Below are 17,105 nucleotides of genomic sequence, written 5' to 3'. Positions count from 1 at the left end.
TTTTCATTTCAGGGGAAAACCCCGATTTGTGTACTATTAATACTATTATACATTGTTGACTGAGATTGGACATGTAAAACACATGGTTACCTTACGTATAATGTTGCATATGCACAGATTAAACTGCCCTGTAATATAATATAATAAATGAAAAACTGAATTTAAGTTCCACACACGTAAAGGTGCCTAGGCAACGTATGCCTATAGGATTACACTCTTAGGCAGGAGCGAACAAAAAGTAAGCAAGCAAATACATTGTGTAGCCTGCATGTGTCAAACATATTAAATCAGATAAAAGCGGAACTTTATTAAACATAGAGTGCACTCATACAGTGATGATGGCATGTGCCTCCAATTACATTAAGAAGTTAGAACTAGCTCCACTTAAAGCAGTGATTACATTAAAATGCTGTTACATTAAAATCAATAAAATTACAAAATCTGTATTTTACTGATGAGTATAATACAGTAAAATACAATAATACACAATAACATAATTCTGATGGGGCTATTTTAAAATACAATTATTTTATTTCAACTACTTAAAAAGCCGCAGCATAGTTGGATATTAAAGAATGAGAGGCGCTATCAAGCCAGTGTCTAAACTTTATTTTGAAATCGTCTGTTTTCCTCTCATGCGTTACTTGCCTGACGTCATATCCCTGGAAAACTCTTTTTGAGAACTTTATCCAGTGAATCCATAGTGACTTCAGATAGGATCTATCAGCATTGTGTATGTACAAAATTAATATCAAATACACTATCTGTACAATACAGAAAACACATTATATTTAATAACCCAGTGCTACTGTCCTCAAATTGGATTTTTTTTTTTTTTTGCAATTTAAACACTACTTTCATGTGTCGTTATCAACACTGTAAGATGTTTTGATTGCCGTGATATTTCCTCCGGTTCATAAAGGGCATGAATCGATCCTTTTCTAAAGCCATTAAAATATAAGTGATGATGGACAAATTCCACAGTCCCTGCTTTGTGCAAAAATGTAAATGTGTATCCAAAGTTGATATGGTGCTTCAGTATTCTGATGGCTTAGTTGTAGCTCAGATTAAACAGATCCGGTGCTTTTAATATAGGTATTTACTAAATGCAAATGTTTCAAAAGTGCTGTGAATACCACAAATTCTGTAGCCGTTTAAAAAGCTGATTCAACCGAATGACAAAAATACATCATCCCACTTATTTCTCTAAAAATCTTAAGGCCGCACCTATGTAAACATTCTTTTCAAAGTACGATAAAAATTCAAAGGAAATTATGAATTTGATCTTTGCATCATGTGAACATCCACTTAAGCACTTACTGGAGCCTATCTCAGCTGTCATCATGTGAACATTTATACACCATTATAAGACCAGATGTGGAAGCCTAGCTTAACTTTAAAACAAGGTCTTACTTGGCATCTGTCAGATCAGTTATTAGAGTTGCTCTATAGGACAGAAGGACACGCTGCCCAACAGTGACTAAATGTGTGTCTTACACATTTTGATAAGCTGCTTTTCTATACATTGTAATCAGGTGTGTTTGAGGAGGTGACATGGTGTTAGTAAGGGACCGTCGCACCTTTAAAGTCAAAGAACGGTACCATGCAGAGATTTACTTTAGGAATAACATAGGAATAAAGGTCACTTGCCTTTTGAAGGATTGACCTCTGATTAATCTTCACTCCAGACAGATTAGAATCAAAGGCTACAGGGCCTCCTTTCCACAATTGAAAAGAAAAAAAAATCCATTCTTTAAATAGATTCACTTTAACTTTTGTAAAGTAAAAAAAACTTCAAACAGTTTATATATAATAAGTACTGAATTTTCCTTCTGTTATTTCAAAGCAACAGACTTTTAGCATACAAAAGTAGCATTTAATTTCAGAGAACACTCAATGGTTTCTACTGCAGGGTAGGGCTGTTTCCCCATCCACAGCTAGACCTAATCACAGTTTGGTAAACATGTTTTGGCTGAAACACATCAATTTTTAGCGAAAATTAAATGTTTATTTTTATTGCCTTAATCGTGAACTTGCTTATTTAATAGGTGTACATGATGGCAAGAACTGAAACAGAAAACTAAAGAACCTTCTCGTTTCCTTAAAATCCCCCTAAATGTCCAGTTAAAAGTTAGTTTTCTAAATATCACAATGTACAATGCAAGAGCATCAGTATTAATTGTTCAGCATCAATAATTTAGTAAATGCAGGAACTAAACAATTGATAGTAAATGCAAACATTCTCAGTGTTAGATGTGCAGGAGATATGGTGTCAGTGGTCCAACTCAAAATGCAAGATTAACAAAAATAAAGTAATAAAGTAAAAAAGGGTTTAACACTAAATACGATCCATTTTAATGAAACTTTTCTTTGCATACACATACAGATAATTAACATATAAAACAATAATATTAAATTCTATTTCTCAGTCTCTGTATGTGTAACACTGTAAATTGTCAGTTATGAACAGCCTATCAGTAAATTACATCTGTAAAACTACAGCTGGATCTCTGTTGTCACACTATCATGTTTGCATTCCTCTTCATTTCCATACAGTTTATCTTACAAGAAGCCCCATCGCTTTGGCACCTGTGTGGTGATATAGTTAAAGTCTCAGGACTCGATATTCATGCATAGGTCAGGTTCTCAATTCAATCATTTTCTTATAAATTTCTTTTCATTTTGTGCACTTGCCAATGTCTCAACGACACTTTCGGCTGAACTTAACCATCCAAGGAGAGCGATTTTGCTTCTTTCTGTCAGTAGGTTTTTCGGTGAAGTTTCTCATAAGGAACTTGGTCTGAAGAGAGAACTGCTGTTGCGATATGCGATGTTGAGCTTTCGAGACAGTTTGAGTTGACTTGAGTTTCAACTCCACCAATTATTCCCCAAATATTACTATTTTGGTGATTCCTCTCCCTGCCCTCCTACAGTAGAGCTGCTGTCCCCTGAGCATCATTCACTGAAAGGTAGAGTGAGACAGCAGTCCTCTATTGGAAAGTTGGACTAAAAGTCTGGAGCAGTTCCTTTGTATCCCATATGTCCCACTGCCACTGGGGGCCTCTAATGTCGAAGAAGAAGTCATCCAGTGATCAGCAACATCACCTCACTTCCAGGTGGCAGCAGTGGGACGAACACTTGCACTCCCCTTGGTGCCCTTTGACCCCAGAGACTGACCTGAGCGGCTCCGCAGATCACGCTCAGCATTCTCGCTCTGCGCCTGCTCCTCGTCATATCTGCTGACACAAGAAGGAGTCAAGCCAAAGGAGTAATGTAATACTAAATACAGTAGATGTCAGAAAACTGTCTGCTTGTATTACATACACTATGGAATATGTAAGCAAGGTACTACGTTAAAACAAAGTTAATGCAGTGGGTGTAATAATTCACCGTTTGCCAAGCAATCAGCGATATGTTAATGTTGCTTAGACTACATAGATATGTGAAGTGATGTAAGAGCAGACCTCTTATCATTAAACTCTGCCAAACAAAATCAACATGTTGTTTTAGTGCTGTTTTCCAAACTCGTTCTCTTTCTCTATTAATGTAAAAGTTGCTGCTAAAGATTCAACAGCCTAAAGGTGCACGGTAGCTCCACTATTGACCCGCACTGCAGGTATTGAAATGACCTGGGAGAAAACGGTTGCCTGTCACTGAGGGACCCCAATGATTTTTCTGACACTAAAACAGTCCATAGAATAACATAAAAACATTTATCTTAAGTAGTAATATTAAACAAAGTGTATTACATACATTCTATTTAAAATAACAAAGAAGAGAAACATTTTCTGTGAACAATTTTTTTATCCCTACAAATATATTGCACATAATTGTCACATGTTGTAATGCCAAGCTTTTTTCATGGCCGTGTGTGTCAGTGTGAGTCCTCCGTGTTGCTGTTACTTTGTGTAAGTATGATGAGAGCCACTAGAAACCGAAATGTGGGTGGAGATCAGTCATCCAGGTTTGGTTATCTGAAGATTGAATCATGTCAACTGGAATAACCGAAGTTATTTTTCTTGTAGAAACTTACTTGGTCAGAGAAAAAACGATTCTGAAACAACATAATGGTAAAGTTTATTGTATTGTAGCATAAAGCTCTACAGTTGTACACTGTCCTTGTTTCAAGTACCATTGTATAGTATATTGTGTTAGTGCTACTTATTTGGCAAAAATAAATAAATCAGTCCTTCAAGCCAGATTCCAACCAGCAACCTAAGGATACCTAATATTTCCACTACAATCCTCCACTCTACAAACTGAGTTATTGAAGGGCAGAATATATTTACAGGAAGATAAAAGTTAGAGTTTAGAGATGTTTTAGCCCCTATGTGACTCTGCGTGGCTGAGAATGGTGTGTATGTCTGAATGTCTGAATTTTACTGTCACTCACAGGACTTGATAGTTGCCCAGGGCCTCTCGGGGTGGGCTCCGATTCCAGCGGCAGTCTGGGATGTCCCCGTTGGGTGTGACAATATTAAGGGTATCATTGATGAGGTTGTACTTCAGAATACGATCATTAGCTGTACTGGAGGTCAACGAGGGAGAGGCATTGACCTGAGAAGCACACAGACGGAGAAAACAGTCTGTACATAAATAGTATATTAGGCAACTGGACGGAACCTAGTATTGTACATTAGAAGCCAAACATGTGTGAGCACATTGTTTAATTTCTTCCTACGCCCATTTAGAAGCTCTTATCAGGCAGGAAATATAGTTGCTAATGTGCTTTAACAGCTGCATAAACACATGACTTAAGAAAAACATTAACTGGGCACTGGAAGCCCCAGTGTTCCTGAAACTTTTCCTGACTGGGTTTGTAGCACACGCTTGTTCCGCCTGTCACTGAGGAGCATTTATGTCCTACATCCACCTTTGTGTCGACCAAAATAGATCATATTGGTGTCTACGAACAGAAGTAGTTCACACCCAGCAAAGCACTGTACAGCTGTTAGCACAGTAAAAGATGACAGCTACGCAACAAACACAATAGTCAACACATTCAGTTTGCCCTGTATTCTCAGCAAGTGTGTTGCAGCTGAATGGGTGTGCTGCTTGGGTTAAAGACACACCTTCAGCACACATTTGAATAAAGAAAAGCACACAAAGATCCACCTCAAGGGCAATTAAAGTTTCTCAACAATCAACTGAAATAAATGTGGAGTCACTGTGCAACCATCTTTGGCGGTAGAAAAATGTGTAACTGCTGATACATATACAAACACATATAACTCACCTCGATGAGCCAGGGTTTGAGCTTGTCATCAATAATGATGTCATATCCATAACATTCAAAACAGTGCTTGTCGTTGTTCATCACAGGCTGGTAATAGAAAGAGAGGGAGAGTGATTCAAAAGGGAAGGATGTTAGCAAATGATCAGCGTAAAAATACACTACACAAAGTGGCCTGGGTGTCAAGGCACTAGAAAGGAAATGGCTCAGAGCCCTCAGTAAAAAAGGAAGTATGCATTAATCTAAGTGCACGGATGTGCTAAAAACAACATTACCACACTGAGGTCGCTCTACAACTGTGTAGCCGGTTTCACAATCATAAAACCTCAAAAAAAAAATTTACACATTAGATGAATTTTGGATTTCATAGTTTTTTGATATTAGTCAGCATGTAAGAGTAACTGTCTTCTATTTGGGATTTGTCTTTTTGGAGTTAAATAAAAAAAATGTGTCCACTTACAGCCACAGCTTTGAGAGACTGCACCACAATCCAGTGGATCTGGTCAAACAATCGATTTGTCACCTCCTTTCCTCGGGTGCTCTCTAAGTACAAGCGAAGATTACTGACCGTCCACTTGCCTCCATGGACGTGGTTGTAGTCATCCTGTATTAAAGGTACATACTCTAAATATATATGATATTTTTTTATGCTTTGTAGAGTGTATTTTGTAGTTCTGTTGAATAAAGGCATTCAATATTCACTATAACCTCGTCATAAAGTTAGATTGCACTACATTCTCATAACAACTTCCTTTTTTAAACACAATGCGAAATTTTACTCTATAATAATAATAACCAAACCAGACAAGATACAGACTTACCCCGTGTTTCTGAATAGCCACATTAGTGAGGTGAACAAACATGTTGTCCAGTTCACTTGTACTAGGTGTGTACTTGACTGTGCAGAACCTACAGAAGCCCAGCTTGTACCTGAGAGTCAAACACCAGAGACATCATAAACAGACGTTATTTATAACTGACTGTGATACATGACTATTATTAATTATTGATATTTCACTATCTAATGTTATTGAACAATGGCAACAGCCGGGGGCTTACATGTAGCATTTCAGAGGCCGATAGGTGGTCACCAAGACGTAAAGACGCAGGTCAAACTTCTTCCCTCCTATCAGCAGAGGATTGTCAATATATAGAGAGATGACATATGCTTCCTTACCACTAGATGCTGCTACAAACCTGGGGGCAAAAGGTGTAATACTAAGCATCAGTGAACCACAACCTCTGATCTGCATTAAAACGATAAATGTTTGTAGTTAATGAGGATTACATGAGGATATAATATTCTATATTTGTGTGTATTTAACTTGTGTTTTGGTTATTTTCTTGTATTAAATCATTTATTAAGGTGTGATTTTAAGCAGTTTGGACAACTTACTCTAGCTTAGTATAATACTAATATATTTATATATTAGTAATATGCATATAATTGTATTATTTATTTCTGTTTTGTTGTCTTTTCGGCTTATCCCGTGGGTTCAGGGTCGCCACAGCTGATCATTTTTGTCTGTGGATTTCGCACAGTTTTATGCTGGATGCCCTTCCTGACGCAACCCTCCCCAGTTTCAGAACTGCACAGCTCGAGATGGGAATGGGCTGGTCGGGGTTCAGTGTCTTGCGCAGGGACACTTCGACATGTGGTCAAGAAGAGCGGGGCGCAAACCTCCCACCCTATGGTTGGTAGGCGGCCTCTCTACCACCTAAGCCGCCTCCTTTTACTATAACGATTTGTTATCATATAAACTTAAAAGACCAATTAGAAAATACATAACACTTCCATATAAAGCACCCTCACTAGACAGTTTTCCTTCTGGACAAGTGTTAGGATGATATCTTTGGTAACTCACGAGGAGGTGCGGCTATCTCTTGACCACTTTTTGATCTGGGACAGTTTGTTGATGAGGAAGATGCCTTTGCCTTGGGCCTTCCCACAGGGCTTCATGATCCAGGTGCTGGATGGATTCTTGCGAAACTCCTCCACAAACAGATTGTAATCAGCTGGGAGCATGAACGTCACAGGGACAAAATCTGCAAAAAACATTGAGTAACACGTAACATGTGACCAGCTTTCTTCAAGCAGAAAGCTTTTCCAACTGTGCTGAGGGGGTATGTGTGTATTTCTACATTGATTCTTTTATTCAACACTCTAATAGATACCTAGATAAATGTATTTTCCATTCTCATCTTTCTCTGCCAGTGGGCTTCCTTCCTTCTCCAGCTCTTTCCGGTAACGTTTAATGTTCTTGATCATCAGGTCTTTCCTTGTCAGCTCGTAGTGGTTGGGAAAGTGGTTCACCATCTGGTCATCTGACAGGCGGTAGCCTGTGTCCACACTGAACACATTTCTGATGGTCTGGATACTCATCCTACATGCAAATACAAATAAACCTGCATTATGGAGTACTCAAGAGTCTGAAGAGTATGAATTAGTGTTTACTTATACTATACTTATGTACTTGTACTTACATAAGTATTTTATGCTACCTTCTACTTACCACTCAGCTACACTTTTGATGAAAATATACTGTAGTAAATTTAGTTCCAATATATTAACATGAGAGCGGTGAAAACTACATACGTGTCAAATTAAGAGTTCCCATAATAAAACAAGCAGTTTCGGTTGATTACTTATAATTACATAATTTATACTTTCAAAATGACATGTCACCAGTCTTGTATAAATCCAGATCGAATGATGAGATGAAAGCTACGTAGCAGGACAATCAACTCACAACGTTTCACATTTATGCTGAGGGGCATTGCCACTGGACTAAACTGTGTGCTGAATGAAGAGAGGAAAGCGGCCTTGCACAAAATATTCACAACATAAAATTGTAATGCATCACAACATACAGGTAACTGCGGCCAATTTGCTGGAGAAAATGTCCTTGTACTTTAGATACATTTGTCACTGTAGAGACCGGATATAGAAAGCAGGGCCTTTTACATCTTGTTATTAATATGTTCCTATCAGTAAAGGACATGAGCACCTCCTCCACCACTGTCTATTTGTATGCAGCTATACAGTGACCACAACGCCCTGTGTGGAAGTGTAGACGGTAAAACCTACCAGTAGAAATTCCAGTCTTCGTTTTCGGTGACTGGAATCCATTCTCTTTTCTCAAAGTTGTTGATGAGCACTGATTTTTCAATATCTGTCACCCACTTCACCCTGCCGGCCATGGTGCCTCCCACTAGGGTGGAGCACGAAACAACAGGTAAACAGATAGAAGAGCAGTTAAACAAGAAGCAAGATAACAGAATGCACCCGACAAGACAAAACGTGCATGCTGGTACTAAGCACCAAAGCATTTTAGCTTTTAGTTTTTGCCGCGCATCTATGGTTTCTATCTGGTCAAGTACCTGCAAATCGATGTGAGGAAACAGCCAGTCATCAGCTTCAGCTAGCCGGGCGTGCTCAGTTAGCAGGCTGCTCGATCCTCCCCGTACTGCTGCAGAGGCTGGGCGGACATCACCCGGACTGTGGTACAATCTTTCCAGACTGTCGTTCGCTAACGTTGCACGTACAGCTAAGCACACGAAGCGGCGCGGCAGTTTGTTACCGTTAGCGCCAGCTACCTAACGCCAGAGCATTTCTCCCATGTTAGCAGCTTTGTTGCTAACAACCTACAAATATTGATCCAGGCGTCGTGAAGCTCGGAACTGTGACGAAATGGTCAAACTACTCTTCACAATAAAAGTCCTTGGAATTGAAACGTAATTCAAAATACATGCAATAACCCTACTACGGCCCTTAATTGGAGTTTTGAGGGAAAGGAATATTAAAATGTGGCAAAAATCATTAGGACTAAACGCCGCCGTTGCGGGCTACGGCTTGTCAGAATAACCTCACCTAGCAACGGAGGACGCGGTGATGTCATTGCATGATTTTATTCGTACAGTCACCAGCAGGGGTCGCTGATGGATTCATTTGTTGTTGAACATATTTTTCATACATGTAAATATTTCAAAGGTCTGATCGAACAGATGTTCGCAAAGTATCATATTACTCAAAATAATATTTTTGTTTTGCATAATTGCCATTTAACCTTTACCCCTTTTTCTTTGTTTCTTTTCTTTGCTGAAAATATTTCGTGAATAAAATTTGGCAGATTGATAAGTTTTAGTTTTTATGGCTGCAATAAAACAAATGAAAACCCACACTGTAGCAAAAATATGTGCTAGCATTCATTAATTTATCTTTATTTAGCAGTATTAATTCTTAAAAGTACATTTTGTAGGGTATAGTTTTGGTGCACAAAACATCAAAGATTACCTTACCAAAATTATATTTAAAGGTTAGCAGATTTATTGTAATCAATTTCAAATAAAATCAAAACATTCTTGGAAAATATTATGCCAGGGAATAACAATTTAACATTAAATAGTTCTTGTGACTATTTCATTACTAACCATAGCTCTCTGACATATAGATGAGATTCTTAAACATTAGAGTTATGTAAAATAGGGACTTGTTGCTACAGAAGCAGGTTAATAAATTGACATCTTGCAATTGAAGATTGGATCTGAGTGGGTGTTTTGTCAGTGTTAAAGTGTTCTGTTAGAACTGGTCAAAAAATAATGCTGTAATAAAAACATACAATGAAACTTGTATCAAGGATCGAGACAGTTGAAAAAAAGTTTTCAAAGCAGCAGCAACTACTTTATTTTTGACAGGGCAATAATTTCACTGAATTCAGAGTAAGAAACTGTTGCAAACTATTGTATGAAAGTGTCACAATTTTGTCCAGTGTATTTGTATTATTTCTGAATGAACGCCAAACTAACGGTGGCCATCGTGGTACTGACTCATGTCAGTACAACAATGTGGTGAAAATCTGAGATGTGTAGAAATCTTCCTTTGTGGTCAAAAAATGTAAAATAGTATTTAATAAAATGATTTATATGAAGTTTTTAGTACATGTGCATTCTGTGAATGTAGTGATTTCACATGTTCAAAATAAAGTTATTTTATTATCATTAGTTATAATTACAGTTATAAATTATTATCATTCCCAAAGTTAAATACCACTGATCATAAATTTTAAATTTAAATTTTAAAGCATTTAAATTTAACAACAATAAATCTTTTCTGTAATTGTATCGTAGTTTCTTTTTTAAATGCAACCCTATTTCTTTATGCAGAAAAGGTGAATATGAAAATGGCTGCAAATCCATAGCATATGTTTAAAAAAATTACAAGTGCCCTTTATTGCCAGGGTATAATTCCAATTTTCCACATCAACCAAAAAACAAGCCTGTATGTTTTATGTTCAAAGGCGTGTGTTTCCACACGGTAACACCGCCTGGCGGGCGCCGTCGGCAGCAGCAGGTAAAGGCGTGGTCAGTCGCATTTGTGGCAGTTACCTGCAAACGACGAGATTAAAGGACGCTGCTGTAAGTACAGGAAAACAACTTATGAATACTCTTTTTATTTCATTATTGCAAACACATTTTAATTACAGTCTCTTGTATTTATTACAGGGCGGCGTCCGCTTTAATCTACACAAACGGTTAGTTTGATTGTAGTTTTTTTTTTTTTAAGTATGTGTGCACCTGTTTACTCACAGGGCGGGAGCACCCTTTCACAATTTCACTGCTATTCCATTATACTACAATACACTAGTTGTTTAGTTAATATAGTTAGTGTTTTCAATTAATTTCCGCAGTATTTATGTGTATTGTAATGTAATCTAATGTGATCTTCACAGCGACCTTTGTTTGCTTTGGGTGAGAGAGATGACTTCATCCCTTTGTTATGACAATATGGCAAACTACTGTAGGCTATTACATGATTTATACCAAAGAAAAAAGGTCCTCTGGTATTGTTTGGAGCCTTGAGTATCGTTATAATGCTAAAGTTTCCACATTTACTGCTGTGTTAATGTTTTCTTTAATCAACACTTACACTGTGAAGATAAACATATGCAGTATAAATTACACACAAGAGACACACTGTTAGTTATTTACTGAATACTGTTAGTTATTTACTGAAGTATTGTGACCGAATACATAGTTTAAGTCTATAAGCATATTCGTTGGAGCCAGTGGTGTTTATTTCTTTATGGTGAAAATAAAAAGGCAGTTTGGTTGATTTGAGTTATGTAAATGGGGCATTTGCATTGAGGCACATGATTGCAGGCAACAACAGAAACTGGTCTTAGGAGAGGTGCGTTCACTGTAGGAGGCGAGAAACCTGTTAAGGCCCGATTGTTATAGGGCAAAACAGAAATTATGTCATAAACCTAGTGATAAAAACAGATTAGATGTACAGCTTCGTGTTTAACTAGCACACAAGAGAAATGAAACACGCTTGTTGCAGTAGGTGGTTGTAGTCCAGCGTTGGCCACTAAATGGACTACAACCGTTGGACGTAATCCAACAGGTGACATCTCTTCAAATCTAGACGAGCCTGTTTTGTTACCCTGAAATTCTTCCCTGGTAACACAGCCACCACCTATCCTGGTCCCAAGAGCCAGTATTTACACAGCCTATTTATGAACGTTGGGTGTCGAACGAGGATAACACACAAACCATGGAGCCATTATCTGTCCTGTGTGGGTAATGACATTTTATCTCTCATGTACTAAAATGAAAAATTTGCATAATACCGGTTCTCTTCTCAGAAAGAAAAGAATGGTGGAACAAACAAGAGCGCAGAGTCCTGTTGTATCCCTCCAGGCTGGACCTGGTGAGGTGGACACTGGCCCCCTGTTAGACGTTAATCTCAGGTACAGTAGATCCATCGCCGCACTTGGGTTACGGGTAATAATAACATCCTCAGGCAACAGAACAAGTGGGGTCAGTTGTACTAAAAACAAATTGTTAAACTTTTGTTTAGAGAACCACTTATATATTTTCCGTGTCTTTTTGTGTTTTAATTCTCTTTATATTACAAGAGACAAACATATTGCATTGTTTGTTTTCTTTTACAAAAACTGCCATCTTCCTGGCATTGTTTTGTTTCCATAATGTGACAAATCCAAGACAGGTGAAAGCTAAAATGGTAAAACTAGAGCCAAATGTCTGCATGCATCTGCTTCAGGATCAGTAACAGGGCTGCACGAGCTGTTGGGCGCCAGTTGGCTGTAATTGGAGACCAGCTGGACCAGGAGTGGCCCAGCAGACAGCCTCACTGGTTGGCAACTCCTCTACACATGCTGAGGCCGGCTCAGGCACTGACAAGGACCATCTATCGGTAAAAGACATCAGAAAAAAAATATATTTTCTTGTTTTATTTTACATATCAAATTTCTAACCCGCTGTTGTTCTGTCTCAGGGATATCCACAGTCAGGTATGGGGCTTTCAGAGCCTGTCTGCTGCAGTTAAGGCCTGGACAGTGAGCACTGCCCCTGCGAAGGGAAACCTCAGAGCTGAGGCTTGGGCAGCCTGGGTAACACTTATTATTCTCTGTGGCACTATAGAGCAGTTTAAAGTGAGTCTTTGGTAGCTCACTACACTTACACTACAGGGATTTATGTCTTCTGAAATAATGTGAGATTAGAGTTTTGAAAATTTGCTCCCATAGGCATAGATGATAGATAGATTATGGGTGGCTGGGTACAGAGGCAGGGCCCCCACATTTTCTTTTGATAACACGAGTCTGTGGTAATTTTACCTTTATGTTTTATGTTTGCAGCCATTCAATGTGTTTTAAAATGTTTTGTGACTATTTTGATCATTTTGGTAAATCTTTGCCTATTTTAGGAGATTTAATTTCTTTTCAAATTGTGTCTATATTTTTAGACTTTTGCGACTTATTTAAAATTATGGTATCAATGTTTTTACTTTTGGATGTTTTAGCCATTTAGCCATAGTTTTACGTCATTTTATTACTTCCTCGATAACTTAACTTAACTTATAACTAATAACAATAACTTCCCCCTTGGGCCTTTGCTCAGTAATGCTGTTCAGTAATCCATTCATGCTTGTCATTAGTCCAAAACATTTGAAGTGGAAGGTTTAATTATACCATAGTAAACAAAATTAGCAAAGTAACTTGGTCATGCTTAATAGTTTTGATTACACCTTAAGGTATGGAGGCTGTAGTATAACGTAGTAACTACAATGCAAGGTCAATTTCATCTTTGTTATTTTTGGCTTATACAAACACTATTTTAATGCTACAACACTATGTCCCTGTCATTTGTATACATGATTTTGTTTTACATGCCCAAAAAAATATTTTTCTGAGCTCGAGGTGTGTCAGCACTGAGATGCAAATATAACCTAAAACTGTACATGTCAGCCTTTGCAAATCTTTGCTGTTAAACAGCTAAATGACTGGAGAAATTTTGACTGGTTACATATCTTTCACAGGTGTCAAAACTTAAAGCAGTAACCTGCACTGGCTGGACCAGAGGAGCACTCGTGACTGTGGCACTGGTGGCTGCAGTGACCATTCTCAGTGCACTATGGATGGAATGGAAGGCCTAAAGGGCCATAACCAGGTCTTCTGGGCCGTTATATCTTTGACAAAAACATCTGAAAATGAGTGATGATTATTGCTAACTGATTTGTTTCTGCTGTTTACTTTGACTTTATTCTTTTTATACTATTTTAATGAGCGGTGTTGACGTTCACATTGAAGACTGTAAACAACATGTTGGACAACTTGAGCAGGAACGTACATTTAAAAATAAATAAATAAATCCAGCAAAAATTTTTATGGAGGGGAATTTTTAAAATCAGTTTTATAGTGTTGCCCAAGAAGTGGGCCAGCATATTGTAGCAGTAACATGTTGATACATAGTTGTATTAATGTCAGAAGGCAGGTTTTCCATGACTGGACTGTTGCTGGCCTGCAGTCTTTTGTATCCAGACTAATTTCTTACTGGTGTAAGAGGCCAAAGTTTTTACAGATTACATGTAGCGTGGCTTAATATAAAATAAAGGGAGCTGGACTTTCTGTTACGGATTTGAAAATGCTTTTTCACAAGACACAAATAAACATCAACTTGAAAAATAATATGGTCTCATTGTCATTGTTAAAAGACAAACAACCCCTTTAATTACAATGTTCCTCAAACAACCATTAAGAAGCAACCACAGGTGCTATATGGTCATATCTGAGAGTTAATCAACTCCATGGTCTCTTTTGTCCTGCTTTTTAAAACTTATTTCCACACGGGTCCACACACGTGCATTATTCTTCTTCATAAGTGGTGACTTTTACGTGTGCGTATGTCATGAAGGCCTTCCTGTTGCACTTTAGAAGTGTGGCGCCAAGCTGTTTTCCAGGTCCGACCTCATAGGTGTGAGGAAAACTCTCCCCCTGTGTTCTCTCATAGATCTCATGCAGAGTTTGCTCCCACTTCACGGGCGACACTACCTGCTTCACCAGCTGTCTGCACACGTGGCTCTCATTCATGTAGCGTTTGCCGTCCACGTTAGAGTACACGTTGATCTCTGGACGGCGCACCTGGAGGGAAAGAGAAAACACAAATACTGCAGAAGTCAGTCAGTGTGCAAGGAATATATTCTTTCAGTATGCACATATAAGTACATTGGGTGGAGTGAGTATAGGGAGGTGTCGAAAGCAATCACTGTAAAAGACTACTGTGGTTTGAAAAAACTAAATATATCATGGGTGGTGCACAGCTGACTGACCTCCACCTGTCTGAGGACATCCCTGAGGGGTTCGGTAGCCGCTGCCATCAGTTCAGTGTGAAACGCTCCGCTGACTGGGAGAAGTTTGGTCCTCGTGAATTGGAGACGTCTTGAGTTCTGCTGGAGAAAATCTAAAGCCTTGGAAGACACACGCAGCTCTGATTAAAGATGTGATACAAGTGGGAGCCCACAGCAGCTCTGAGAGCTGAGACTTGCATCAATTTGTATCACTGTGAATTACACAAAGCTGCAAACGAATTGAAGGAAAAGTTCACATTTTTAAACAGACATTTAATCATTTAATATCTTCCAAAATTAGTTGAGTTGCAGTGGAAGGAGTGGTCCCAAACCTGTTGGTGCCCTGCGATGACCCTCCCATCAGGGAACAGATAATTAGCCACAGAGCACACCGGCTCCTCAATCCCCAGACTCTTGCAGTGCTCTTTAGCCTGCAGACAGGCGTATTTATACTGAGCCTGAGGCCGACCGATGACCGACAGCATCCCACTGGGAACCAGGTCTGAAGCTTTCTGCATGGCCTCTGCCCGCACCTTCACCGCGTACAGAGCTAGGAGACACAGCGGCAGTAGATGTAGAGCATCAACAAACACTGGTGCTCAATACTTTTAACTGAGCTACAGCTTTGTCCTGCACGTAATATAAAACATGTCACGTTTACCTTCTGCAAAGTTCATGGAACCTGAAAAGACAAGAGCAGCGAATTCTCCAACGCTGAAACCTGCAGCGGCAACACACGTCTCAATGGCCTGTGGACAAGTGTGTAGATGTGTGAATAATAGCGAAAAAAAACATAATAATAACAATAATTAACCATTTCAGCTTTAAAAATTTAATATCCTCCTGTGTTCAAAGCGTGTATTAATCACAGTCAGCTAAGAGATAATCAACACCTATTCAGACAGCCGTTAAGCTCACGAAGTACAACTATTAAATATTTAGTTTCAGCTTCTCAAATATGTTCATTTTCATTGTATTATATTATCGTGTATGGAACAATTTTTTGGTTTTGGCTGTGGGTTGAACAAAACAAAACAATAAAAAATGGAAACTTTGACGCAATATGTTTATTACTTTAGTATTAATTATTGTGTAATGTTTGTATACGTTTTCTCGTTGGGTTTTTAATGCTGTTCAAACAAACATGTTGTTAGTTAATCAGACAAACAACAACAATAATAAAATAAACTAAGCATTCAATTTATAAGACACAATGCAAGATGCAATTTCATCTTGATAAACAAACAAACTAAGATCTGTTAACAGAATATATTGAATAATCATTAATTGGCAGCCACCTTGGGGTTTTCCTTGTTAAGCCTCTCCACCGCGGCCAGGGAGGTGACAAACACCGCCGGCTGACAGTGAACCGTCTTCATCAGCTCCTCCTCAGGTCCCTCCAGGCACAGAGACAGCAGGTCGTACCCGAGGATCTTCTGGGCCACTTCGAACATTTCCTTAACGTTGGGGTATTTTAAAAGTCCTCTACCCATTCCCACAAACTGGCTGCCCTGGCCCGGGAAGAGAAACACGGAGCACCCGCTCGGGTCTTTCCAGCGTCTCCGGCTGCGGTCCTCCACCGCGGCCGGCTCCATGTCCGGCAGAGTAAAGCGGCTCTCCGGGGGAGCATGGTTCGTTCTCTCCGGGGATCCGGGCTGGTTGGTGGACAGTCTTCTGCTCAGAGACACCACGGACCTGACCTTCCCTCTGCAGGCTACTGACATGCTGACAGCCACCGATGCCAACATGGCAAACTACTCACATTAGTATATCTTCACGGGTTTGGACAAAACCAGCACGTGCCTGCTAAAACTGAATTTTGACTAAACTCACCTCTCGTCCACGGTCAGCATGTAAGCTGAAGTAGCCGCCATGTTTGAAGTGGGCGGAGTTCATTTTGTTTTTCTTCCGGGTCACACGACAGCAGGCTCTAACGTGGTGCAGCGCCACCGTCGGGTCAGAATATGTCGTGATCTTTTTCTTTACACTAAAATAATTTTATGTTTCGTCAGTAGTACACAATAAACCCATTGGAGGTAGAAGTACCATTTAAAAATATATGTATTATAATGTATTTCAAATAAACGAACACTAGATTAGTTTGACAAACTTTCAAAAGTAAAAAAATGACAAAGTAAATATCTATTTAATAAAAAAAAAAATGGGACAATATTTGTGTTACTCTAGAGACCTGGTGTGCGGTTAAGGTGGAGCTGATGTATGTAC

The 17,105-nt window shown here is 38.9% G+C and overlaps 3 protein-coding genes across 5 annotated transcripts; 1 reads left to right on the top strand and 2 right to left on the bottom strand.

Moving 5' to 3' along the window:
- Positions 1-350: 350 nt before the first annotated feature.
- ttll1 (tubulin tyrosine ligase-like family, member 1) lies at positions 351-9,092 on the bottom strand. Of its 2 annotated transcripts, none has more exons than XM_067490960.1 (10): positions 8,615-9,091; positions 8,322-8,445; positions 7,409-7,617; positions 7,099-7,279; positions 6,293-6,430; positions 6,055-6,163; positions 5,694-5,837; positions 5,237-5,323; positions 4,394-4,557; positions 351-3,236 (listed from the first exon to the last, which is right to left on the bottom strand). In XM_067490960.1, the coding sequence occupies exons 2-10, from the start codon at positions 8,432-8,434 to the stop codon at positions 3,107-3,109; spliced, it is 1,275 nt and encodes a 424-aa protein (XP_067347061.1). In that variant the 5' UTR covers positions 8,435-8,445; positions 8,615-9,091; the 3' UTR covers positions 351-3,106. The 2 variants fall into 2 exon arrangements, with proteins under 2 accessions (XP_067347061.1, XP_067347065.1); XM_067490964.1 differs by lacking the exon at positions 351-3,236 and adding an exon at positions 3,275-4,054 and having other exon boundaries at positions 8,615-9,092.
- A 1,401-nt stretch (positions 9,093-10,493) lies between these two features.
- On the top strand, positions 10,494-13,903 carry bik (BCL2 interacting killer). 2 transcript variants are annotated; one of them, XM_067490341.1, is made up of 6 exons: positions 10,494-10,648; positions 10,736-10,764; positions 11,878-11,982; positions 12,297-12,449; positions 12,531-12,645; positions 13,572-13,903. In XM_067490341.1, exons 1-6 carry the CDS (start codon positions 10,514-10,516, stop codon positions 13,686-13,688), a joined length of 654 nt encoding a protein of 217 aa, XP_067346442.1. In that variant the 5' UTR covers positions 10,494-10,513; the 3' UTR covers positions 13,689-13,903. The 2 variants fall into 2 exon arrangements, with proteins under 2 accessions (XP_067346442.1, XP_067346441.1); XM_067490340.1 differs by having other exon boundaries at positions 12,531-12,687.
- A 321-nt stretch (positions 13,904-14,224) lies between these two features.
- On the bottom strand, positions 14,225-16,784 carry mcat (malonyl CoA:ACP acyltransferase (mitochondrial)). Its single transcript, XM_067490338.1, has 5 exons — positions 16,178-16,784; positions 15,541-15,628; positions 15,212-15,429; positions 14,862-14,999; positions 14,225-14,673 (listed from the first exon to the last, which is right to left on the bottom strand). Exons 1-5 carry the CDS (start codon positions 16,625-16,627, stop codon positions 14,398-14,400), a joined length of 1,170 nt encoding a protein of 389 aa, XP_067346439.1. The 5' UTR covers positions 16,628-16,784; the 3' UTR covers positions 14,225-14,397.
- Positions 16,785-17,105: the final 321 nt, after the last annotated feature.

This window comes from Channa argus, chromosome 21, assembly GCF_033026475.1.
Source record: "Channa argus isolate prfri chromosome 21, Channa argus male v1.0, whole genome shotgun sequence".
Classification (NCBI taxonomy): domain Eukaryota; kingdom Metazoa; phylum Chordata; class Actinopteri; order Anabantiformes; family Channidae; genus Channa; species Channa argus.
Note: the sequence above shows the minus strand (reverse complement) of the source record. Positions and strands in the feature narration are given on the sequence as shown.